This window comes from Trichoderma citrinoviride, assembly GCF_003025115.1.
Source record: "Trichoderma citrinoviride strain TUCIM 6016 unplaced genomic scaffold BBK36scaffold_8, whole genome shotgun sequence".
In the NCBI taxonomy this organism is placed as follows: domain Eukaryota; kingdom Fungi; phylum Ascomycota; class Sordariomycetes; order Hypocreales; family Hypocreaceae; genus Trichoderma; species Trichoderma citrinoviride.
Window position 1 is genome coordinate 1,123,015 of NW_020194716.1, and position 25,408 is coordinate 1,148,422.

Here is a 25,408-nt window from a genome sequence, read left to right on the forward strand (position 1 = left end):
GATATCGTGGTCAGTCCATTGATCTGTTTCCAAGTATGAAGCGTTCCAGATCATTTTACAGTTCATGGGCCAACTGACCCAAGTGTCGTCCAAATATACATCCCGCGTTAAATCATCCCTACCGTGTACTCGGTTCTGCTTCAGGTAGCATTAGAATGATCATCATATACAGTGCCGTTGCACTCCTCAAGCAATCAGACCCAATCCTCCAGTCTGCTGATGAGATCCTCGACTTCGATTCCGCCATCGCTCTCTGACTGATGACCGCCATGGCCCTTGTGAGGAGGCAGAGGCACTCGGTTGACGACCTGGATGACGCCGTTCTTGGCCACGCCATTAGGGATCACAACCCGCGTAAAGCCGTTCACCTTGATCGAGGCAAAGCCAAAGATGCGGGCAATGTCCACGCTGATGTGAGCATCACCAAGCAGCGTGGGCAAGTCGTAATGCTCGGTCTTGCTCTCGTGGACTGGCGCCTTCTGCTGCTTGCTGTCCGTCTCATCGTAAAAGGCATCAGTGTAGAGCGTCGCGTTGGGCGCAATGTTGTACTTGAGAATGGCCTTCAGATACTCGCGGCCCCTGTCAGTGTTGAAGAGGAAGGCGTTCGCCCTGGGCCCCAGCCAGTGGAAGGCCTCATTGGTGGGGACGAAGACCGTGCTGCCCTTGAGGTTGACGCCGTGGATGAACTTGACAAATTCCGTCTTCTCGTACGCAAGCAGCAGCGTCGAGAAGCGGTCCGGGAAGAGCGTGATGATGCGGCCGACGTATGGGGGCGGAACCAGGATGTGATTGACAGCGTGGATGATGCCGTTCTTAGCTGCCTATATAAGTTGGAAAGAAGGCAAATGAAAGGGGTCAGCCAGTCGATCTTGCAACTCTGTTGTACGCAGCAATTGGTGAATCTTTACGAGTACGAAGCACGGCAGACGGGTTGGCTATTAATAGCCGGGCTTTGCTCAGCGTGGGGGGAGAGACAAAGGGGGGGTCAACTCACAATGTCAGCAGCAATCACTTTGCTGTAAAAGTTCAGCTTGACTCCACCGAGGCCGACGGAGGCACGAAGACGCTGGGGCTCACCGCCGAGCAGCTCCTCGTCGAGGGCCGTGGGCAGCGTGTACGAGTGCAGGATCCTGCGGGCGGGATATTCGCCGAGGGCAATGTGGTAGAGCAGAGCCTTTTCGACAAACTCCTTGTCGGGCTTCTTGTGGTCCTCGTCAAAGGCACTGTCGACGGGCACGAAGAGCGTGTGGTTGGCCTTGGTGCTGTTGAGCACGTCCACGACGTCGGGGTGTTCGTCGAGGATCTTGGCGAACTTGGTGGTGTACTTGCTCTTTTGGATGAGCTCGTAGATGGTGAAGCTCTCGTCGCCGTGCTTGTGCCCGTGATGGTGGTGGTGGCCGCCGTCGGCGGAGCTGCCGGTGCCGCCGAGGTCGCCGGAGTAGCCCAGCCCGATGAGATCGGCCACGGCCTGGCTGAAGTCGTCGTGGATGTGGCCGCGGATGGACGAGACGGCATTGAAGAAGCTCTCGGCCGCAGCAATGTCGTCGTCCAGGTGATGCGGGCCCATGACGGCCGTGACCTCGTCAGTTGCGCCTAGCGGTGCCTGATTTGGCACGGCTGTCTCGGGTACAACCAGAGCGTGGGCTGCCTGGATGGCGGCCAGCGACAGCGCGCCAAGGGCTGCGAGTTTGGCCATGGTTGAGGTCAGATGAGATGGCAATGGATCAGATGCTGTGGTAGCACCAGCAGGGAAGCTATTCAGAACAATGCTTGAGTATGGCTATAGCTCAGTCTCTGAAGCTCCGTCAAGACGCTCCAGGAGGTGATGATGATGATGACGACGGAAGAACTGGCAAGCCATCTCTGCCCATTCCACGTCTCTCTGCAAGGGAATCTGAAACTCCGCCCAAGGTTCGGTTCGACTGGAAGAGGCAAAAAAGCTACCTGACGACAGCACAAGCAAGGGGCTTCTCTGCGGGAGACGGGAGAGAGACGACACCGCGGGACCCCACCGCCAGATCTATTCTAGGTATCCGGAAGTATTCCCAGCCGGTGATGTTCTGGGCTACGGATAGCCAAGCTTCACGGAGTGGACACGTACTAACATGAAGGTTAACGGGGACCAGCTGGCGATGCCTGCACGGCAGTAGTATTCCGTAGAAGTCCAGGTCCCTTGTTCGACAGTGATGTCTTCATACTTGTAGTTGTATTTGAACGCACAGACTGAAGAGGTTCCATCTCTCTGGAAGGTCTGCAATGCTACCGTGATCGACTGGCGGGATTGCCGTATTTCCGCATGGCGGTACACGAGCGATACCCGAGCCATAACAGCAGCACAGCAGCTGCATGTACACTGAACGCGCAATCAAGTGATCCTACGACGTTATCCAAAGAGCTTCTCGAGCTTGAGGTGCAGCTTGTCGTAGCACAAGTCTGACGTCAAAGTCATGCTCCCGCATCATCGACCTTCTAGCATGGAATTCATCCATCCGGGGCTGAGCCGCAAGCCGCACAAGCAGGAGGAGCTTGAGGACGCAAGATGGCAGCACAGACTGACGCAGTACTGGGGAGTACCGGTACTTGATCTCTTCTAACGTGGGGAGGATTGTTTCAAAAGGGTAGCATTTGGCCTTATAAGCTGTGTATTGTCATCATCAGCGGGCCGGGAGCGACGAGAAGGGCTCGCATTGCCCGTGTTGGCTCCAGCGGCACTTCGATAACAACCCTGGACTCTTTGACTCAAACAACCACAGCAACCTGTAAACTCGTTGGACGAACTCTCCGCCAACCCATGTAGCGATACGCCTAAAGTACCGCCAGCAGCCAACGCTTCCCACCAAAAGTAGAAAGGGGGGCGAAGCAGCTCGCTAACGTCGGTGGCGTGCCATCCAGATTGCTGACAGGACGATGAACAGCCTCGCCAGTGCTTACTTTCGCTGCTTAGCTGCGAGCTAGCTATGCGGCTCTAGGAAAAGCCGGTGGTCCTTCCACCAATCCAAGCGGTTGCTGACAAGGGTTGTGAATGGGTAGCACGGGATAGTTCCAGGTATTATTGTCGTGCCTCCAGGAAGGGCTGAGCATTGACTTGGCTTGGTTCGGTTTTGTTAAATTCTCTTTTGCTCGATTCTTCGCTCGGATCTCACTTCATTCCGGCTCTCTGTTCTGCATGTTCTGCTCTTCCTCGTTCTTCAGGTTTTCAGGCTTTAGACCAAGTCCGTCCTCGTATACTAAACGACCAACCCGCCGTCGATGCCAGCCAACCCGCATATTTCAACCTGATGCTTGATAACTCTTACGGACCCTCCGCTAAATAAAGTAATCGATCCCTTACATACAACCCGCGCCACAGGGCTGGCTGGTTGCGGAGCTGAACTTCAGTTATTGTCACTGCTATCCCCGTCGATGAAATCCCATTGAATCCGAACTAGCTCTGGAACCAGTTGCTCTAGCTCTCACAACCGCTGCTCTCGTCTCTACCTACTTCTTCCCCCCTTCTCCGTTTCCTGTCTTACGAAGTTTGCTCTTCGAAAACTCTGTCTCTACCAGAGTTTTCACCCCGACCAATGAGCCAAATGCTTCGCAAGAAAGAGGCCTTCACCCTCGTCACGCCCATCCCGGGCTTCATCCCTCGACAGCTCGCCATCGACATCCTCCACTCCCACAGCGAAGTCATCACCCTCAACCCGCTCGTCCTCGGCCACAAGCCAATTTCGGCGCCTCGCAATGCCGCCGCCGACGAGTTCTACAGCACCTGGTACGAGATCGAGGAGCGCATCCAGTTCCTGCCCGGCGCCGGCAAGCTGGGCTCCGGCAAGATCAAGTTCAACGGTTGCTTCCACGACATGCCCTGGGGCCTGCAGACGCATATATATGCGCCCATGAACATTGACCTGCGAAACACATACCGCATCTGCGGCAACCAGCCCGGGGTCGAGCCGCCGGAAACTCGCGAGATTGGCCTCGAGGCCCTCGGCGCGCCCTCCGACGGCCTCTACCTGCGCGAGGACATTGAGGTCAAGGCCAACATCACCATGGTCAGCTTTGTCAAGGCGCAGCTCAAGGCCGCCAACAAGGAGATGGTCCAGCGCATCATCAAGAAGGCCGAGCTGCTCGACGCCGGCGTGCTCAAGGCCATGATGGAGGACGGCAAGCTCAAGACGGTCAACCCCAACGACCGCTCAACCACGCCCGCAGTCGGCGCCATGTCGCCCCATAGCAGCAGACAGCCCTCCGTCAACTATGGAGTCCCGGGCCAGAAGAGCGCCCAGATGCCGCCAAGCTACACCCCAGCCTATCCTCACTACGCATATCCCACCTCTCCTCAGCCTTCCCAGACCCCGCAGATGTACGACCCTCGCCAGTCAGTATACGCTTCCACGCCCCAGCAGGGCATGTATGCGCCGCCACCGATTCCTCCCAAGGAACAGATGGTTATCATGGAGCTGCCGGGCGACTATCCACAACACTATGCTCAGCCTGGTCAAGGGCAAGGTCAAGGTCTCTATGCTTCGCCGCTTCCAAGCCCGGGATATCGCCCGCCCTCGGCTTCCTCATCCGATCCTAGGTGGTCTCAAGGTCAGCCGAGCCCGTCTCTGCTCAACCCGCAGAGGATGAGCAGCGGCTCTACAAGCAGCGCCGGTCAACACCACGGCTTTGTGAATGAGCTTTCAGCACACCCGGAAAAGTCAGAATATTAGACGCATCCCAAAAGTGTTTGAGACGCCGAATCTCGGTTTGCGCCCTGCTGATGGGCGACATGGAAGGATGAGAGAGTTCATCCGATAATGAAGGACGAGAAATATGGTCGCCCGCGGGGGCTCGTCAATGTTGAAAACGAATACGGAGATGAGTGCAAAAGGAAATGTTGGTTAACGGTTTAGATGAAAGAGCTTGGGGAGCATTCTACAATGAGCCGATGTTTTCTTTGCATTGGCATTCCGTTTAAAAATTTTCATGTAATGTATTCTCTTCTTTTTCTGGTTCTTGTGTGTATACAGATACCCCGAGCGGTATTTCTTTTGTACTGCCTTTGTTATGGAGAACCCTTGGGAAAGATAGTATGGGATTTGGAATACCATTTTGCGCTTCTTTTGTGCTTTATGATACCCCCGTTATGCTAGGCATCTTCATGATCTTCCCTTTGTGCTTTCATGGTCTGTTATACTTGATACGACCATCATCTTGACTCAAAGAACCGCCATTATAGATGCAGCAAATAGTGCCATGACCAAAGTCATGATCACATTTATGGCTATGTTATTCCCGTCGCTTGTTGAAGTTGCTGTTGATGGCCCGATTACTGAAGAAGAGGTAAATGAGGTGATCGTCGTGGCAGGCGACGAGATTGATGATGCTTCTGGGCGAAATGGAGCTGATGGAATCATTACAGTCGTGGAGCTTATGCTGGAGACAAGGTCGGAAGAAATATCTCGTGGTGACGTCGAAGTTGAAACCAATGTTTCCGTTTGTGTCTCTGCAGTTGTTGAAGCCAGGGTTCCATGAACACTCGTCTTGGAGCTCAGTGTCTCAGACGAAACCGTGTTCTGGCCTCGAGTCGTCGTCGTTGTCGTCGTCGTCTCAGCGATACTGCCAGTCTTGGTTCCCCTAGTCGTCGTGCTGCCATCGCCGTCACCCTTCTGGCAATACTGCTCAAACCCATTCTGAAAACACTCCTCCCCAGCATGGCAATACGCGCCGTCCGAACAGCACACAGCCCCCTCAGGCATGCACAGCGTCTCGCCGCAGGGCACCTCGCCAAGGTCGCAGCTGATCTCGTCGCTGCAGGTGTGTCCGATGGGGCAGCAGCCGTCGACGACGCAGGCGTAGCCCTGCTTGCAGTATCCGAGGCCGTCGGGGCAGCACTCGGCGCGCGGGGGCATGCAGCCGGCGTTGCAGGTGAGCTCTCCAGGGCGGCACAGGCCGGCAGCGACGATGACGATGGCGGAGAGGGCTTGGAGGGGAGATGATGGGGGTGCTTGGGCGAGGAGGCGTGCGGGAGGCTTATGTGGGATGAGGTTTGTGGCGGCGAGGGAGGTTGGTGAAAGGAGGAGGAGGAGGGAGATTCTAATGGCTGAGTTGACCACCATTGTTTCTCGACTGGGCTGGGTTTATTGAGCTTGAAATGTCGGATACTAGGATCAGTATCAATGCTTATTGACTTTCTGGCCCTCAGCCTTGTATATTATTGCCGTCTCTTCATCTCTCCGAGGAACTCAGTGTCTACTTATAAACACCCGCTTGCAGGAATCAGCCCCTAAAACTGTCTCTCTCAATATGCCTACACGGCTGGGCCAAGATACAGCACAGCAAAAACGACACACCACACCAGCCCTGCGCCGCATCGTCACAGCCAGCTCTCTTTCAGCTCGTCTTGGCATGCATACGAAGCGGTCAACTGGCCGACGCTATCGACTGCAAGGGTAGCCCAATCTTCAATTTCTGTTTTTACCCTATTCTTCCCATTGGAACAGCCACCAGATCAGCTCACATGAGCAGTCTCGCAGTGTGCCCGACCTACACTTCTCATTTCATTCTGCCTCATTGGCGCTGGTGGATGTTGAAAATTAACTGAAAAATTAAGCTTATGAGGGGTGGGTTGACAGGGGATTCGGCTGTGTTCTTAGAGACGCATTGCCTTTTTGAGCGAATATTGAGGCCATTGGGATATCATCGTGTGAGGTTACCTGGATTGAATTTGGGATTTACGGGGCTTTTGAGCCAGCTGGCATCCAGAGTTCGCCTGCTGCTTGAGGTCTTGTCCTATCATAGTGCACCTATATGGCACCGAATCCCTACACGACGTCGTCGTAGATGCATGGTTTTGCCGAGCGTCGGCAACTCGACCCCTGGTTGCATTCAATATGTAAAGGCTTTGCCAAATGTAGATAGAATATATCAAGTTCATTGGCAACAGTCACTTTGGCGGATGGCATATCACCGATAATTTGGTCCTTGAACTGCCCTTGCCTTTTATTCTGATGCGGGTCATTCTATGGTTTCTGGTATTTTAGCGATACCCGATGACCTATCGTCTTCTATCTGTTTGGTAGATGGAGGAAGCTCTGAGACTTAGACGTGAGGCTTTTGCAAGCGCCGAAGACTTTCTGTCGGCCATGAAGTAGTGTCTCATCGAATGACGGTTGTAATCAGACTCGATTGTCTAATAGTAGTTGGATGTAGCTGGTTCCCTTTGATTCTATCGTCGTAAAGTTGGTTCTATGCAGATATCAACACCTGATGTATGTACAGTAACCCAGTAGACACCCAAGTACGGCTTCTACACATACGACATTCGTATTAGATCCTTTCATCCCTGCGGTATCTGAGGCCCTCTTCCCGTATGCTGACATCATATAAACCCATATGTATCCCGAGGTGTGAGTAACCTAACCCAGTTTTCCCTTCTGCTATATAGGTGAACTGGGGTAAGACAAGGACGTTTCTCGGTCGTATCCGTCTTAATAGCTTGTGCCCCGTTATGCTCCCGGCGTAGTTGTCGATCCATGCAGGATGGTAGGGCTGAGGCGTGGCCATGAACAAACAAGCGGGCCGGTTTGGTCCACAGGGACGAACACCACACCACAGATGAGAAGCCAATCAAAGGACTTGCTCTCGATATTCAGAGTATTGGCCTTGCTGGCTACGAAATATAGATCCACCCTGATGGTACATTGGCTGGGCCATTTTGGGTAGGATTCGGCTCCTAGAAGCCGAGAAACCGATTCTCGAGCAACCCTACGTGGACCTGTTCATTCGGATGGAGGTTCCGAGATGAATGGTATCATCCAAATCGGACTACAGCCTTGGCATGGGTTCTCAGCTCAACCATCAGACGGAGAGGTCATGCCGACTTACTAACCTGTGCTAGTATAAAGGTCTTTTCGTGAATCTTGGCAACCAAATGAGAGTCAAAGGGTAACATTGTCTAATATCTGAGTCCCGACACCATTATGGCGACGTGAGCATTGCATCTGGCAGCGAGGGCGAATGTTCTACGGGTATCAAAGGCTACTTTGTCGTGTAGTTTGCACCAAGTTGAGCTTTTGTCGAAGACTACGCGAAATTTCTGAAGCCAGGGCCTTTCTCTGATAACGTAATGATACGACTAAGGCTTCCCATGTCTATCTTACACAAGTTCCTGTTCTTCACCCCTCATAAGTCTCGAACCCCTGGTTGTCATTATAGCGAAAACTTTCTGCCCAGTTTCGCAACTTCCCAAAGTCTCGGCACTGGTGCGGAGTCCCATACCCATCCACCCCCTTTCTGGGTGCCACAGTGTCAAAGCTCGGTTTGAATGGCTCCAGCGTAGAGTCGGATGCGCATATGATGCTCTCTCTGAGATAATCCAAGCAGTGGAGTGTGTGTGAGTGTGGCTCGGTGATGTTGGCTTCCAAGGCCTCGAAGAGGTCGGACTGGAGTAGATACTGCAGAGGATATGAGCTCAGTTTTGTTCAGGAGTGCTACAAAGTGGATATGTTGCAGATGAAGGCAGACATACCAGGCAATGCAGTTGATGGAATACTGCGACAGAAAACCGTCCGGTGCCATCTGTGCTGGTGCTTCGGACATAGTCAGGCACTGGACCTGCGGCCTCTATTTTCTTTATTGAAACGTATCCCTTCCCCTCTGTATTCCTATACATTAGGACAATGCGTCATGGCTCACAAGAGTAGGAAACGCTCTGAATCATACTTGGAAATAGGTTCATCCACGCCGCATGGCCATTTTCTGTTCGTGGGTCATCATATACCCTCTCCGGCATAAAAGCCTTGTGTATTGGACCAACTAAAACTCCTAGTTAGCAGAGACACGGGAGGCATCATGGAGGTGATTGCCCATACGAGGAGGAATGTCCAGCTTGGGAAGAAATTTGGCGTCTTCTCTTATACCATCTCTAGGCTGCACGGCCTTCCAAACAACGAGGCTCACTGCAACGGAGATCACTGAACTCAGCAAAGCAACGAGGGCAAAATGTATCAAAGTGAGATTTATCCTCCTTTTCTCCATCCGCTGGAGAGGGAGACTCTCGCTCTTGGAGCCCAACAACGTGTCTTCATCCTCCGAACCAGAGCTTCGCCGAGACATGATGCCGGTTCACCTCAAGATCGGAAAGGGTCAGAGGAATTTCCAGCATCATAACCTCAAACGTCTTCTTCTGTCAACTTTACGTGACGAACCCCGCCGGAGATATTACTATGTATGTAACCTTAGTAGTAAGCGCAACATCAGCTGTACCTCCGGCCAGGAAAGGAAGCTAGTTGTAAACACCCACTGAGGGGCGACTTTGGGGACCCTGTTCTGGTTTACCGCGGACTTGTTTGACCTGCAGAAACAAAAGTCCTGGTCGACGTCTGGGAAGAACCACGCCTGCATTAGTGGCGGGCAGAACCTTGGATGAACGTGCGGTTTCTACCTAATTTTGCGATATCGTGTCACTCGTGTATGTAAGTGCGTGTTGCCGATGGAGTGGTTATCCTCGCCCCAGAAGTAAGACGTCGCTGTCGAGACTAGCAAAAGTGCGCCTTGACTACAAGGACTTGATGGAGGCAAGACAAGGAGCAAATCCATCAACGGCTAAGATGTGTTACTGTATTGACTAAGTATGTATATCAGTTTCTCAACTCTGATCAGGACTCGCAACCTTGCATCATCTTACTGCATCTGCATGCGGTGCTACGGAAAATCATACATTATTCGCCCATTATCCTTGTACAGATTGCTGATTGTCCCGGAATGGCCCGCTCCTACGGCGCAATATCAAGAATCTTGTCACCCTCTTGCAATTCCACCACCAGGTCCTCGAGCGTCTGGTGTGCCCGAACCCACTCTCTGACTGGCTCCCAGTCGATGCACTTGTGGTGCGTGTTGAAGTCGACAAAAGATCCATCCACTCCCTGAGCCGGGTCCTTTACCCAATACTGTCCGAACACCCCCAAGTCGGGCTTACACTGGATGACTTGCCGAAGCATGTCGATGCAGTGCGTTACGTGTTTGAAAATGGTCTGGTCGTCCTTGCCAAGGTGGTGGCCTGGGTAGTCGGGGCTGGAGTAGTAGTCGTAGTTGAAGAAGACGGCCTTGCGGATCATGTTGAGGCAGTGCAGGTGGTGGTTGAACTCGAACAGGACTGGAAAGTCGCCCGACGGGGTTTTGAGATGGTCTGGACTAATGCCAGCACGGATTGCTTGGGGCCTGGACAAGACGAGAGGCTTTGAGGTTGTGCCGAGACCTTCCCATGCTGCGTCTACCTCTGGTGAGGGAGGCAGACGGAAGACGGAGGTTGAGTTGGCGAGAAATGTCCCATCATAAAGAACAGAGCGGTAGTGAATTGGGATATCAATGGGAGTAGCTGACACGGATTAGTCAAGTGAACTCGTAAAAGAGCGTAATGAAAATCTGACTTACGGTTCTGTTGCGTATGCCGCACGCAGGCAGCGTCAAGGTATGAGGCTCTGTGGATGTAGAGGTACGTCAGGACATGAGAGCCCAGAGAGATCCCAAGCAGCAGGATTAGAGACCATAAGAGCATATCGCGCCGCCGTCTTTGGCTTTGTGACTCTCCCTTTGAGTGTAATGAGGCACCTAAGAAGGGATCAGACTCTTCAAGAGAGCTGTCATCTCTGTCTCTCTGCATTTCCATGTCGTTGAACTTGCAGTCGATTCCAACGACAGATTCAAGTTATCATCTCAAGCCGTGGAGTTGAATCAAACCTCTCTAATAGCCCAAATCTTGTTGACAGAAGATCTGACAGTGTGGATCGGTGGGTTAGTGACCCGTTCTCTTTTGCCTCGTTTATGCATACCCAGTGTTAGTGTCAACTCCCACTTAAGTTGCGTTATCATGCATACCATTTGCTGGGATCCCTGAACTAGTAGCATCGACAGATAGGCTGCAGATGGTCATACAGGCCTACTATGAGGCATACCAATCAATCTCACCTTCCGATTGGAGATTATCAGCACCTTGTGCGGACAAATCCAGGGAGTCCGGGACTTTTCACCTCGGCAAGAGGGAACACCTTCTGAATATTGCGAAGTCTTTGAGGGGTAAGACTAGTCACTATTATCCACATTCTCTATGGTGCGTTGTGAGGTTTCCACCAGTCTCTAAGCTCGGTGGTCATGTACGAGTAGTATGTACATCTTAACGTAAGGTGTTGCAAAGGTCCACGGACGTTAAAGGAAAGCCAATGCCACCCTACTCGTTTCCACCGTTTGTGTCTCATACAAGGAACTCTACTATCGAGTATCTTCTTGATTCGTCAAACCAACACATACCAAGATGAAGTCTTCTGTCCTTCTCAGCTGCATCGCCTTCGCAGCTTCAGTGGCTGCTGCTCCTGTCCCTGTATATTTTTTCTGCCCAAGCCTTCCGTGCTCCAAGGTGTGAAGTACTAATAAGTATTTCTAGGACTCTGATACCGTTGCGAGCTACCAATGGAAGAAGGACACCGAGAGTACTGGTGGCGTTGCCAGCTACGAATGGAAGAAGGAGAAGAGAGATACTGCCAGCACTGACGCTGTTGCCAGTTACCAGTGGAAGAAGGACACTGCCAACACTGACGGCGTTGCCAGCTACCAGTGGAAGAAGGATACCGAGAGCACGGATGGAGTTGCTACCTACGAGTGGAAGAAGGAGAAGAGGGATACTGCCAGCACCGATGGTGTCGCCAGCTACCAGTGGAAGAAAGACACTGCAAGCACTGATGGCGTTGCTAGCTACGAATGGAAGAAGGAGTAGATAGCACGCAAGGGCTACTTCAAACAAATTGAAAATGTTTATCTATTACCCAGTTACTTGGACATAGTGAATTGCAAAAGGAGCCTGGTGGCCTTACCCGTCTCTGAGAGGCGATACGACGGCCCAGGCTCCCAAAAGCTGGCTCAATTTGCTACCGTTTGCAGGGAATGGCAGGTCTTCTTCGAGACTTATACTTTTCGGCGTCTTGTTCTCGACTCTGACTCCCTCGGCGAGTTTGACGCAATCATCAGACGACGTGACGCTTGTTTGGGGTATATCTGAAAAGTATGGCTTCTAATCCGGCTCGGAAAGTACGAGTGCCCCGATTGTGATGAACCGGAGGATAAGGCAACACAGCATGGGTATGTCGAGCATTCAATATCTCCTACTGCTGTTTTAATGTTAATTGAGCCTCGCAGCAACAACCTACTATTCACAACGTGTATTCATTCTCTCCTCAGGACTCTTAAGCTCTGGGATCCGGCGATTCATGGCGCAAAGGGACTGACTCTGATGCTGTCTGCATCCTCGCCCAGCGATACAGAGCATCGGTTCGGTCGATGCGAAATGAAGGACAATTATCCCTTTCACTACGCCGAAGACCTTGATCTCGCACCGGGCTTGATTCAATTCCACCGGGCGAACGTTGCTGATCCGTACATCTACGTTTTTCACGGTGACTGTGGTCCGCCATCGCACAATGGACACGCCCAAAGGCTTCGGGGAACTCCGCTCCGATTAATACAGAGGGGTGATCGAGGCAGCTTTGTCAACATGGAAAAGAGTCTTCCTGGCGTGCCCATGGTCAAAGGACTGGTCAGGCGCAGACAGTTCCGCAGGGAGATCCAGGTAGGGGCACTGTCCTGGCTACTTACCAGAAGCTTTGTGGCACTGGAGTGGTTCCGCTTCGAGAGGACTGTTTACCAGGAGCCTCAGCAGCAACTCTCCTTTGAGCAGGGTACGTAACGTGGAGTCTTTTACAGCGAGAGTCTGATGAAGTTAACAACCTTCTCTCAGGCGTCCAGTCACGCTTACTGCCATCACTGCCGAGAACCTTGCGCCAACTCTCCTTTACGCAGTGGAAGATCCCCATCATTGAGCGCGGTTTTGGCCTCGAGCAAGTAGGATCCGAAATCCCTCCGCATGCTCGAGCCCAGCTGCCACGGGAGATGGCAAAGCTTTCTCAAAGACTGGAGCAGTTCTGCCCGCCATGGCAGATGGACACAGCTGCCTTTTTTCATTCCATCATTGAACTTGGAGATTCATCCGCGATGCTTCAAAGCTCCCTGAAACGCATCATTCTACGTTGTCCGCTCTCAAACACGGGCACAAGCGGACAAGATTTCGGATCCATGGTGCTCTTTGCAGCCAAAGCGGCTCTGTCGCTTCCCCATCTGGAAGTCATCGAGCTTTGGGGTATCTGCCTCGACGAACACGGAAGCCACGCTTACATCTTCCAGTACGCCTACGAGGACAGCCGAGCCAGCATCGTCTGGAGGAGCTCTGAAAAGCCCATGGTGTCCCAGGCGCGGATCATCGCCAAGTGGGACGAGGTGGCCCAGAAGCACTCGCATTCTGCTCTCACGTACAGCTTTGTGCCCTTTGTGGAGACAGAGGCAGAGGTTCGCCGGAGTGGTGGACTCTGCGTAATTCGATATTTACGGCTAGAATATCTGTTGGTTGACCCAATTACACGGAAGGCCCTGGAGCACCATTCTCTTCAATGGGGTCCAGATGACAAAAGCGATTCATTGCAGCAAGATGATCCTCCGAATCCAAGTCTCGCACACCCAAATTCGTTGGGTGGCCCAGCACTGGATGCTGACCTCTCGTCACTGCAGGCGGAGATGACGGCTTTCGGGGCCAAAGTCAAGGCCTTTCTCCAGCAGAATAAAAGGTTTCTATGGACCGGGATATAGAGCGGGTCGGATCAACTGATTTACTTGAGTCATCTGGATCAGGGTGCAAGCTGGTTGCGGAATACGGCGGGCATTCAAACAGTTGACAATGTAGCAAAGCCAGGAGGTGGCATTAATTTTAAAGAGAGACTAGCTATCCAACATCCCATGATAATACACTTTTCATCTTCTCGATTTTCGTTTTATTCCTGTTTCCTTTTCTTACGCTGCACCACCACGTCCTCCAACACCCCATTTGGCCTGCGCCTCGACAACACCGGGCTTAATAGCCGGCAGCTCCCTACCACGGCTCGTTGGGAATGGCAGGAAATGGGTTTCGGCGAGATACCTCAGGAAGCGGCCAACAGTTTCCCTGCTGATGCCCTCTCCAGCACTCTCATCAACACCAGTCCACCGGTCTGCATCGGCCTTGAGGACAGCAACAGCATTGCGATCATCCAGTTCCGGCGCACGAGTGGTTGCGGGGAGATTATTTGTCGCCATGTGGAAAAGAGGCATCAGAGCGCTCTGTTCCTCGTCCTTCTGGATAGGACCTGCGGAGACAAAGGTCTCAAGCTGGGCCTTCCAGTGGTCGTAGTCCACCTCGGGAACATCGTAGCCGTAGTAGCTCAGAATGGAGAGGTACTCGTTCATACGCAGGCGAGGGTGGGCAGTGACGTGGATGACGTGAACGCCGACATCGCCGCTGCTGCTGTTGCTGGTTGCAGTTTCGGCCGGGACGGGGTTCAAGCTGGCTGCGACAACGACAGTAGAGACGTGGCCTACAGGCACGGCGTTGACAGTGTTGATGATGTGCGGACGGCTGGATAGCTGGATACAGCCCTTGAGCATGCGGATCAGGAAGTCGTCGGTGTTGCAGACACCGGTGGAAGCGTCTCCGAGGATATAGCCAGGTCGGACGACAGATCCGAGGAGGCCGCGTCTGCCAGCTTCGCGGACGAGCTGTTCAGATACCTGTAGTCCATTAGCATCAAAGTCACTCACTATGCAAAGGGGGGCTGGTAGGCTACTTACCCATTTGGTCTGGCCGTATCCGGTGCCGAGACCGGTGCGACTGCCCATCAAGTCATCTGCTTCCATGACAGCGCCTTGTCCAGTGCTGGTCTGCTCTTGGGACAGCTTGATATAGTAATCCGTGTCCAGAACGCTTGTCGAGCTGACGAATGAGAAAAGCTTGGGCTTGCCCTGGTTGCAAAGCCGCAGGGCATCAATTGTTGATAGAACATTGCTGCGCTCGAGGTGCTTATACTGCTTCACCCAGTGGACAAGGGCGCCGTTGTGGATAACCACATCAACAGTGTCGCTGAGCGTCTTCCAGGTGTCGTCATCAAGCCCAAGACGCGGCTGTGCTAGGTCACCAATGACTGCACTGAGCCTGGGGGCCCAAGAATCCTGCCATACGCTGTATCCGCGGAGCGAATTCTGGAGTCGCTCGAGGGCGGCCGCGACGCCCTTCGTTCCACGAACATGAGCAATGACGTGGACATTCTCGCGCTCGAGCAAGTCCTTGACGATGAAAGAACCCAGAAAGCCCGTGGCGCCAGTCACAAAGACGGTCGTCTTGCCTGTCGGTGAGAGTGCCGCAGGGTCCGCCGTCTGGTACTTGGCATCAAGGCTACCGAGCAGCTTGTCAAGCGCCTGGGCATATGCTGCCTCGCCGTCCTCTGTCGCGCCCGAATCGTCCTTGCCCTCACGCTGGCGGTCAATCTGTGTGGCAAGAGCCCGGAGGGATGAGTTCGAGTACAGTGAGCTGATGGTGACATTGGCCCCCATGTCCTTGCGAATATTTAGGAGAAGCTGTTGGGCCAGCAGACTGTGCCCACCAGTCTCAAAGAAATCAGACTCAGGCCGCAGGGTCTTGGCGTTCAAACCGCTGACCAAGGTTGCCCACTGCTCTGCCAGTTCCTTTTCGGTGCTGCTGAGCGCCTCCCATCTCTTCAGATCTTCCTCTGAAGCCTCTTCCGAGATCAAAGCCGCGTCCGGGAACGGCAGGTTTGGACTGTCGATCTTGCCGTTGGGGTTCAAAGGCATCTTCTTCAGGAAGATGAAATAAGTCGGGACAGCGTGAACTGGCAATCGAGACTTGAGGTGATCCCGGATCTCCGCTTGCATTGGCCGGAAGCGCTTGGAAAACACGGTGACGGGTCCGATCTCGGTACCTTGCTCTTCAGTGTCTTCAAGGTCGTGCTCCGCTAGCCACTTGATCCACTCTTGTTCTTCAGGCACAATATAGCTGACCAGTGTTGGCTCTTCGTTCCGATCTCTTCGAAGCAGCGTCTTGCACTCGCGGACCAACTGGTGTCCTCTCAAGTTGCTATCGATCTCATTGAGCTCGATGCGGAAGCCACGAACTTTGACTTGATCATCGGCTCTGCCCGTGATTGCGCAATTACCGGAATCATCCAAGAAATAGCCCAAGTCGCCAGTCCTGTAGATTCTGTCTCGTGGGCCTTTGTAATACTTTCTCCAGGGTTCCTTGACGGGATCGGCAACCTTGTTATCAGCTTCAACCCACTTCTGATTGTCAACGAACCAGTTGTCAATGAACTTCTCCTTGGTCTTCTCCGGGTCATTCAGATATCCGTAAAGTCAAAAGTCAGCAGGAACCTATCAGAAAAAATGAACGGGAGACTTATCTCGGCCAAGCCTGCTGATCTCAGGTAGATCTCACCGACCTCACCGACGCCGCAAAGCTTGGTTGGATCCTCCCGGTTGACTACGAGGAGCTGGACGTTTTCGATGCCGCGTCCGGCAGGAACAATATCGCCGAACTGATCCAATGCTTTCGGGTCTTCGGCGTGGCTCTTGATGTGGTAGTATGACACGCTGCGGCTCGTCTCGGTGGTACCATACGCAGCGCAGATGTCCGCATTAGGCGCCAGCTTGCGGAGCGAAGCGCAATCCTTCTTGGTCAGGATATCGCCAACATAAAGAACCCACTTCAGTGAAGGGAACTCAGCCTTGGCACCGCCGCACAAGATCTGGCCCATGGCGGGCGTCAAGTGGACCGCATTAGGCTTGTGATCGCGGAACCACTCAGCCAACCTTTCGTGGGCAATGTTCTCGCGAGCAGGGATAATAAGCTCTCCGCCCATGAAAATCGGAGTGAAAATGTCTCGCTGGATAGGATCATGGCTTATACCACTGTAATTGGTTAGCAGGGGTGCGATTGGTATCATCTTCGATAGGGTTCAAGGTACCTGAGACAAGCAAACTTTGTGTCCGAGGTCCAATTGAAAGTTTTGGCCATCCACGGGTAGTACCTGGCCAAGCTGTAATGTCTGCCCAAGACGCCCCTGAGTATAGTCAGCTAGTGCCCGAAATCTTGAGAATTGCTAATCTCGTACTTGGGTGTGGAGGTTGTGCCACTGGTGAAGCTCAGGATACTTGTTGAATCCGGTCCCACGAGAACATCTGGAGGCGATGATGCCTTGCTTTCAGTGTTCGTAAAGACTTCCTTGCCGTCGACCTCGCCACCGGTAAGATGGCCATCATCGCTCATCCGTAGCTCAGGTACTCGGATCTTGAGAGATAATTCCTCGTCAATGTATTTCTGGACACGCGGCGCGAAAGTGCCATTCTCGTCCCTGGCCCTGCCAATCGTAATCAGAGCCTTTGGTTGTGAGACTTCAAGGTAGATCTGCTGTCTAGCCGGAGGGTATGCTGGGTCCAGAACGGTAATGGTGGCGCCGGCAGCAAGGGTTCCCATGAAGGCGACGATGAGTTCGACGGAACGGTAGGCAAAGATCATGACGACATCGCCATTCTCGATGCCAGCTTCACGGAGCTGGTTGGCCAAGATGTTGGACGCCTCATAGATCTGCCTGTAGGTGAATCTCCTCTCGGGCGTGGTGGAGGAGGCCGTTTCGGTAACGCACGGCGCGTCGGGATGCTTCAGGGCATTCTTGTGGAATATCTCATGGATGGCGCCGATGTAGCTGCTCCATTGGAGGTCAACGGTGGGATCGGGAAGCCCCATGGCTGCAACAGTATGGCAAAATCTATACTGAGCTGGAGGTCGCCTCGTAGAGAATGCGTCCCTGGATCGTAGTCCAAGCTGATATTCAGAAAAGAGCCGTGTCTACTAGGAATTGAGAAAGATGAATCATATCTAAGAGCTTGAATATGAAAAGAATTTTGCCGCTCTCCGATCTTCGGGGGAGGGGCACTTTTTCCTATTACGGTAGGCGGTCGGGAGCTGCCCTTACCTTTATGTCCTACCTGTTGGCTCCACTGAATTTTTTTGGAGCCTGGCGGAGGCAGGTGCAAGTCACAGTACCCCGCACTATCAAACTTCCAGGAGACCTTTGTATGAGTACTTATTCAACTTGCCTTACCCGAGAAACGGCTTGAAGTATTCCTTCATATGAAGAATCTTTGAGCCATAAAGCAGGATTCTACCAGACACCGCAAAATAAAAGATACATTTTGTGACAGCCAAGTAAATCTACATTACAAGTACTGGCATTCCTTCCGTGTATTTCTAGATACGTAGCTACATAAATTACATGCATCACAGCTGCCTTATGCATGTCCACTTTGCGATGTTACCTCCCGTGAGCAATTGGTATCTTGATGAGTCTTCTACAACACCCGCCTCGCTGCGCTCTTTTGCTTATTTTGATATGCTGATACCCTTGGAGTGTAAGAAAAGGAGTCTCGCCAAAGACTTGGTTCGTAGCGTGGAAAACATGGGCCATTGAACTGTCTAGTTCACGCGGATGGCTCGTGTCAGAAGGAGAGGTCGACTCGATACAAGAACTTTATGGGACCAGGATCTTTCCACCGGTCATGCTCGTATGTGCGCATAGACTATAATAATCTGCCCGATATTGAAGGTTTCATGATTGCATTGCTCTACTAAAGTGACAACATAGGACAAACGCCAACGAGGGAACAATTGGAAAGGTATCTACCAGTGACAACAAACTTGATCCATATTCCGCATATATCGGAGAGATGGAGCCTCGGTATTTGGCAGCTTTGAGAGATGCATACAAATCTACTACCGCAATCTATCGGGGTTTTCCATAGAGGCAGCAAAGATACTAGGCGTCCGCTTGTCTGCTTGTTTGCCTGCTTGCAGCTCGGTGATGGCTGACTTCTAACGAGGAACCTACGACGAGTGAGTAAAGTGTATAAGGTACTATGTAGGGAAATCTACATGTAGGTTTATGCTTGGGAAAGTCGAGCAATACGACAAGGATTCGGAGTTTAATACGGGCACATAGTCTCTGTCTATGTTCCTCGAACGAGCGAGCACATGATTGGTGAACCCCTTTTTGGGACTTACAGGATATTGGTTGACTGGTCACACTACCTACCAATCAGGCTCCCATGGCAACTGAGGCTGAGTGCCGCCGCAGATGCCTGGAAGCATCTCGATTCCTTCAAATCATCACTCTTCGCTTCTCCAACTATTTGAGATTGCCCCAAACCGTGTCCGCATATACTCGTTTTACACCATCCAAGTCTACGAAAGCGCCTCGGAATCGGATGCGAGCATTTCAGTGCCTCGGGTCGAACTTGCCAAATATAAATACTCTCGTGATGCAAGGTATCAGCTGAATCAACCTCGCTTTTCCTTGCTGAGAGGGCGGGGTTCTCTCACTGCAATCACCACTACCAGTCATCAGCCAAGATGTCATTCTCTTCGGCCAGTCCTCCATCGGCTGGCTCTGAAGCTGACTGTCGTCGGCCTTCTCACCGAAAGGACTTCCAGATTGCGATCATATGTGCTTTATCGCTCGAGTATGATGCTGCCACTCTTCTTATCGATGAGTTCTGGGACGAGGACGATAAGCAGTACGGACGGACTTCTGGGGACGCCAACACATATCGCAACGGGCGAATCGGCATGCATAACGTCGTGCTCATGCTTCTACCAAACATGGGCAAAGCCGCAGTTGCTGGCTCGGCAGCCAGCCTGCGGACGAGCTATTCAAGCTTGAGAGTCGCCTTTCTTGTGGGAGTCTGTGGCGGAGTCCCTTTCCTTGGGTCACAAGAAGCGCTGCTGGGAGACGTGGTGATTGGCGAGTCCATCATCCAATATGACTTTGGCAGACAGTATCCCGGCGAATTTGTTCCTAAAGAGGCCATTGATGCTACCCAAAATGTGCCAAATAAAGACATCCGCACCCTGCTGGCCTATTTCAAATCCGAGATGGGGATGAAAGACCTACGGAAAAGCACCGCCAATCACTTGAGAGTTTTACAACAGACGGCAGAAATGAGGCGTTACCGACGATGTTACAGCTACCCGGGGCCCACCGAAGACAGACTATTTGAAGCAGCCTATCGCCATAAGCATCAAGATCGATCATGCTGTGGTGAGGTTGAAAGGTTCTGCGACGAGGCTGCACAATCTGCCTGTGCAGAGGTGGGATGCGACGAGAAACAACTCGTCACTCGGCAGCGGCTAGAAGCAAAGCGATACCTTAAGGCGGAAGAGGCGCAAGGTCCAGAAATTTACATCGGACGTGTTGCATCAGCAGATACGGTCATGAAGTCGGGGATCCATCGGGACCAGATCGCCAAACAGCACAACATCCTTGCCTTCGAGATGGAGGGCGCCGGCCTTTGGGACGAGGCTCCCTGTATCGTCGTCAAGGGCATTTGTGACTATGCTGACAGCCACAAGAACAAGAATTGGCAGCCCTTTGCAGCGGCAACGGCGGCAGCCGTGGTAAAAGCCATGCTGGGACGATATACCATAACAGATGATGTCGAACTTCCCGCCCCTAATGGTAAGATCGAGTCTTGTCCCACTGGATGGACACTATTGACAGGACATAGATACCAATCGGCGTGACCGCCTCCTTCAAACAAACGTCGAAATTGCACGTACTAGCAGGAACACGTCCTCATTCACCTCGGATCTTGTCCTTCTGGAGCCGAAAGGGACCGAAACGTTGCGAGATGCAATTTTTGATTTCCAAACGATACTTAGTCCCGAACAACGTTGCGAGTTGAGAAACGCCAGGAATGTACCTGATGCAGACGCCGTACTCATATTTACCGCTGAACTTGATTTGCTCAACAGGAACAGAAAGGGGCTCAGTGTTGCTAGTAGACTCTATTCTCTTCTACAGTCCGTGAGGGACTTTTCCGCCGTTGTTGAAAAACTGAGTCCAGCACACAATGGACTTGCTTCTCTGATATGGGGCAGCGTGACATTGACAATGCTTGTAAAGATCCCCGCATTGTCCTCCATCTGGTTGCGATGACACTAACCAAACACGTTAGGTCTCCATTAGAACAGAGTCATATTATGAAAGAGCCTCCAAGAACTTCATGGAACTTGGTCGCCTTTTCCCACGCCGTACGGACTATCAGATCCACTGTTCATCATCATCTCAGCTACAGAAAGCCCTTTGCAGCTTTTACGCGTCGTTTCTTCGTTACTGCAAGCGTGCAGTGCAATCTTCCCTAGGTCAATGTATGTTGTGACGAACAGTTAAACAGAGGATAATTTCTCCTAGGTAACTGACGGTTTCGTTTTCTAATTTCACATAGGTATGTGAAGCTACTCCGAGTTAATCAGTTCATCTCACCCTAACAGCAAAAAGGGCCGAGCTATATTCCCACGCATCTATGGAGCCCTTTACAAGAAGAATTTCAGCAATACGCAATCGATATGGAGATACACAGCAGAGACGTCAAGAAAGCAATCGCTCTCGCTGAAGCAAAGGCGCATGATCAAGATCGGAAGCTCCAGACTATAGCTCAGAAGAAAGCTTCCAAGAGTGAGAAATTGAGAAGAATGCTCTCACTAGACAATGAAAAGTCGGCCATAATCGCGGAGTTACAGTCGGAAGTCGACAGGAGGAGAGCCATGGAGCGAAGGCAGCAGCTGCTCGACTTTCTGTCAACCCATGACTATGTGACTCCTCTGAAACAAAGTCGGCGGAAACGATATAGCGGCACATTGGAGTGGCTGTTCAAAACGAAAGAATTTGATCGATGGATCAATGACTCCAAATCCCCATTGCTCTGGTGCTCCGGAAAGAGTGAGTTGCCAGTACACTACAACCGAGGGAGCAATCGTTCTGACTAGTTACAGTTGGCTCTGGCAAGACGATTCTCACGTTAGTACAACGATGCGGTCGTATAAAAACCTATTACGGATTCTAATGGCAATGTGTAGGGCGAGTTTAATTGACAAGCTCTTGACAGACAAGCGGAGACCAGACGTGTTTGTCTCTTTCTTCTTCATACAGTTCAATGACCAGCAGTCTTTGAATGCTGAAACTATACTCAAGTCGATTATTCAACAAGCACTCAATGCGTCAACTCTCTCCAGGGAAATCGAGTTCTTGTTGGAACGGATGAGGCTCAGCCTGTCATCTGGACTTCAGGACCTTCTCGAACTACTACGTAAGATTGCCGCATCCTTCAAAACATTCTACATCGCCATAGATGGTCTAGACGAGTGCAGCAAGCAAGACCGAGGGGATCTTCTCCGGATTCTCTCTTCACTTGTGGCAACTGGATTAAACACCAAGCTCTTCCTTGCCGGCCGTGAAAGCGTTTCGAGTGAAATACAAAACACATTTACAAGCACCGACAACTATCTTTTTATGGGATGCCCATCGGTTCATGTTGATATCGCAACCTATGTCGAGGGGATAGTCGAGGATAAATTACGGAGCGAAGAGCTCATAGTCGAGGATTCGAGCCTTATTGAAGACGTCAAAGTTGCACTGACTGGAGGGGCCGATGGCATGTGAGTCTCTCAAAAGGATCACAGTATCGATCATATGCTAATTGATTCAGGTTCCTGTGGGTATCATTTCAGATGGATGAACTCGTACTGCAACGGTGTGACGACGACATCCGAAGGGCCATTCATAATCTACCCAAAGGCCTAGAAGAGACATTTAACCGGGTAGTCGACCGAATCATCTGTGGCAGAAACGAAAAAGTTGCAAAACAGATCTTTCGATGGGTTGCTGCTGCAAAGGAACCCCTAACCCTAGATCAGCTGCGCGAGGTTATCTTCATCCAAATCGGACAACCGTATCTGAAGCCGGAGCGGCGTCCTAATGGCATCAAACACATCAGCTCATGGTGTGAAAACCTTGTCCAGGTCGATGAGGAAATGAAGACCGTCCAATTCGTCCATCAGAGTGTTCAGCGGTTCTTCATTGAAAAGGTCCACGACGCGCGACACAACCAGTTCCTCATAAACATCGAAGACGCGGATCACTACATTGGTGAAATATGCGTAACATATCTCAACTTGAATGACTTCAAAAAGACTTTGGCCCAACGACAGCAGCCATTACCGCCTATGCCGCCGATAGCCATGGCAGGCACGGCTTTACGACCCCAATGGAAGGCAGCCGCCTCCTTTTCCTCTCTCTGGAAGTTCAATTTGGATACTAGGGGAGGTTCAGAAGCTGCTACTGCCATGGAGGCTACGACACGCGGCGATAATGCAGGAGACCCGCGTGAAAGCATAGACGTGAGACATCCTTTCCTGACCTATGCCTCAATTCACTGGATATTCCATACAATACAATTTGACAGAGACAAATCCAAGACATGGGCCTTGTGGAAAGAAATGATAAGCGATGAGCATGAGCTCGCGAAGAAACCATGGAACGAAGAAGTGTCCAGTAAAAGCAGCAAGGCTGTGCTGGAATGGGGCTGCAATTATAACCACTACGCTCTCATACGGCTCTTGATTCAGGCGAATATGGTGACAACCGACGACAAAAACCAAGTGCTACTCGAGGCGATAAATAAAAGCGATGTCACACTACTTGATATCGTTCTCGAGAATGGAGGCCCGGACCTTGAGATCAACCATGCTTGCCGAGTAGCGGCTGAAGGCGATCAGCTTGATATCCTCGGGATGCTCATAGCCGCCGGAGCCGACTATCAGGCTGCAATACTGTCTGCTGCTCAAAGTGGCAGGAAATATGTGATCGATTATCTCCTGACTGTCGGCGATGCCCAGCCTGCGATGCAGGCCGCTGTTGAAGGCGACGATCGAGTAGCTGTTCGACACCTCATACGATCTGGTGTAGATGTTCGGATTGTATCACGGGCCGTCATCGAAGCTGGCAACCAAAAAGCTATCAAGTGCCTCAGACGTGTTGGTGTGGAGGGTTCGACTCTATTACAAGCCGCGATGAAAAGCACGATGGAAACCGGCAACAGCGACTCTATTCGAAGTCTCTTAGCCGCTGCCATTGTTTTGTTAGAATTCGCTGCCAAGGCTTGTGATCAAGATCTTCTCACATACCTATTGAACGCTCGTATAAATGGCGATACTGTATTACGAGTTGCCGCTCGTAGTGGTGATCACCACGCCGTCGAAAAGCTCTTAGCTGCGGGCGCCTACGGTTGGAGTGAGTTGAAGGACGCAGCCAAAAGCGGCGATCTGGATGCCATCAAGGGTCTGCTAGCCGCTGGTATGAATGGGCCCGATGAACTGTGCCTATTCATACGTCACTGCACCCTGAATCAGATTCGGAATTTCTTGGCTGCCGGAGTGGATGTCAATGCAGAAGGCAGTAGATCTGACTGTTCTGCGTTACAGCTTGCAGTTTCAAAAAATCGGATGGATGTCTTTGACGCCCTGCTTGATGCAGGAGCAGATGTCAATGCAAACTCTCAAAATGTGCGTGGCAGAACTGTATTGCATACTGCCATTGGAAAGGGCAACATTGAGATGGTCAAGAGGATCATAGCCGCTGGAGCCGACGTCAACATGAGAGCAGCTGGACATCGCAGCCGGACTGTGTTACAGAGCGCTGCCGAAAGCGGCCACATGAACATTGTCAAGCTTCTACTGAGCGCTGGGGCAGATGTTAATGCTGAACCAGCTGACGATGGTGGTGGAACTGCACTGCGGGCTGCTGCTGGAGAAGGCCATCTGGATATTGTCAAATTGCTCTTAGAGGCAGGGGCCGATGTCAACGCAGAGCCAAAGGGTCGGCAAGAAACCGCATTGCAAGTTGCTTGTTTCAAGGGCTATTTGAACATTGTTCAAATGCTCATAAACGCTGGGGCAGACGTCAATGCAAAGCCAACCCATCATTACCAGAACAAGTGTGCTTTACAGGCTGCAGCTGCTAACGGGCATTCAGGTATTGTCGAAATGCTACTGGCCGCCAGAGCAGATGTAGACGCAATATGGCCTACTATCAATTCAGGTCGAACTGCTTTGCACAATGCTGCTGAAGGGGGCTATCTAGACATCGTCGAAAAGCTATTAGATGCTGGAGCCAACGTCAATGCAGTGCCACTTACCGACTACAGCCACACCGCTTTACAGGCTGCTGCCAGATATGGACATCAGAATGTTGTTGAACGACTTTTGGCCGCTGGAGCAGATGTGAACGCAAAGGGGTCCAGCTTCAATTGGGGCAACGCTGCTTTACAAGATGCTGCTCTACATGGCCATCTTGGGATTGTTGAGAAGCTCTTAGACGCCGGAGCTGACGTTAACGCGTTCCCGAAGAGGGAAAATTCCCACACCCCCTTACAAGCTGCTGCTGTACACGGCGATATTGTTATACTGGAGAGGTTGTTGGCCGCTGGGGCAGATGTGAACGCAAAGTATAGCTGCGGCTACGGCGACACTGCTCTAGAAGCTGCTGCTAGAGTAAGACATATAAGGGTCGTCGGAAGGCTCTTGGCCGCTGGAGCAGAGATAGATCCCGAATGGGCTGCCAGTAACGATGGTCAGTCAGATGTACTACGGTGTGCTGCCGAAGAGGGCTGCCCAGCCGTTGTCGAG

At 51.9% G+C, this 25,408-nt stretch overlaps 9 protein-coding genes across 9 annotated transcripts; 4 read left to right on the forward strand and 5 right to left on the reverse strand.

Moving 5' to 3' along the window:
* Nucleotides 1-194: 194 nt before the first annotated feature.
* Nucleotides 195-1,567, reverse strand: BBK36DRAFT_1120179 (FAS1 domain-containing protein; the record flags this gene model as incomplete). Its single annotated transcript, XM_024890669.1, has 2 exons — nucleotides 195-821; nucleotides 995-1,567. The coding sequence occupies 2 exons, from the start codon at nucleotides 1,565-1,567 to the stop codon at nucleotides 195-197; spliced, it is 1,200 nt and encodes a 399-aa protein (XP_024749175.1).
* A 2,005-nt stretch (nucleotides 1,568-3,572) lies between these two features.
* Nucleotides 3,573-4,697, forward strand: BBK36DRAFT_1120495 (hypothetical protein; the record flags this gene model as incomplete). The annotated part of the gene is made up of 1 exon (XM_024890703.1): nucleotides 3,573-4,697. The coding sequence occupies one exon, from the start codon at nucleotides 3,573-3,575 to the stop codon at nucleotides 4,695-4,697; it is 1,125 nt and encodes a 374-aa protein (XP_024749176.1).
* A 489-nt stretch (nucleotides 4,698-5,186) lies between these two features.
* Nucleotides 5,187-6,107, reverse strand: BBK36DRAFT_1121126 (hypothetical protein; the record flags this gene model as incomplete). The annotated part of the gene is made up of 1 exon (XM_024890792.1): nucleotides 5,187-6,107. A coding segment is annotated over one exon (921 nt), but the record flags the coding sequence as incomplete, so codon positions are not given.
* Nucleotides 6,108-8,144: 2,037 nt separating this feature from the next.
* BBK36DRAFT_1120758 (hypothetical protein) lies at nucleotides 8,145-9,084 on the reverse strand (the record flags this gene model as incomplete). Its single annotated transcript, XM_024890739.1, has 4 exons — nucleotides 8,145-8,423; nucleotides 8,498-8,625; nucleotides 8,692-8,784; nucleotides 8,841-9,084. The coding sequence occupies 4 exons, from the start codon at nucleotides 9,082-9,084 to the stop codon at nucleotides 8,145-8,147; spliced, it is 744 nt and encodes a 247-aa protein (XP_024749178.1).
* Nucleotides 9,085-9,743: 659 nt separating this feature from the next.
* On the reverse strand, nucleotides 9,744-10,636 carry BBK36DRAFT_1169551 (hypothetical protein; the record flags this gene model as incomplete). The annotated part of the gene is made up of 2 exons (XM_024895331.1): nucleotides 9,744-10,345; nucleotides 10,402-10,636. The coding sequence occupies 2 exons, from the start codon at nucleotides 10,634-10,636 to the stop codon at nucleotides 9,744-9,746; spliced, it is 837 nt and encodes a 278-aa protein (XP_024749179.1).
* Nucleotides 10,637-11,266: 630 nt separating this feature from the next.
* On the forward strand, nucleotides 11,267-13,656 carry BBK36DRAFT_1202954 (hypothetical protein; the record flags this gene model as incomplete). Its single annotated transcript, XM_024897245.1, has 4 exons — nucleotides 11,267-11,382; nucleotides 11,818-12,009; nucleotides 12,157-12,695; nucleotides 12,725-13,656. Exons 1-4 carry the CDS (start codon nucleotides 11,279-11,281, stop codon nucleotides 13,654-13,656), a joined length of 1,767 nt encoding a protein of 588 aa, XP_024749180.1. The 5' UTR covers nucleotides 11,267-11,278.
* Nucleotides 13,657-13,857: 201 nt separating this feature from the next.
* On the reverse strand, nucleotides 13,858-17,635 carry BBK36DRAFT_1121347 (non-ribosomal peptide synthetase; the record flags this gene model as incomplete). Its single annotated transcript, XM_024890815.1, has 5 exons — nucleotides 13,858-14,610; nucleotides 14,671-16,218; nucleotides 16,332-16,800; nucleotides 16,857-16,952; nucleotides 17,004-17,635. The coding sequence occupies 5 exons, from the start codon at nucleotides 17,633-17,635 to the stop codon at nucleotides 13,858-13,860; spliced, it is 3,498 nt and encodes a 1,165-aa protein (XP_024749181.1).
* A 1,662-nt stretch (nucleotides 17,636-19,297) lies between these two features.
* BBK36DRAFT_20609 (purine and uridine phosphorylase) lies at nucleotides 19,298-20,754 on the forward strand (the record flags this gene model as incomplete). The annotated part of the gene is made up of 2 exons (XM_024897896.1): nucleotides 19,298-20,402; nucleotides 20,699-20,754. 2 exons carry the CDS (start codon nucleotides 19,298-19,300, stop codon nucleotides 20,752-20,754), a joined length of 1,161 nt encoding a protein of 386 aa, XP_024749182.1.
* A 3,622-nt stretch (nucleotides 20,755-24,376) lies between these two features.
* On the forward strand, nucleotides 24,377-24,772 carry BBK36DRAFT_1120830 (ankyrin; the record flags this gene model as incomplete). Its single annotated transcript, XM_024890747.1, has 1 exon — nucleotides 24,377-24,772. A coding segment is annotated over one exon (396 nt), but the record flags the coding sequence as incomplete, so codon positions are not given.
* Between the last annotated feature and the right edge of the window lie 636 nt (nucleotides 24,773-25,408).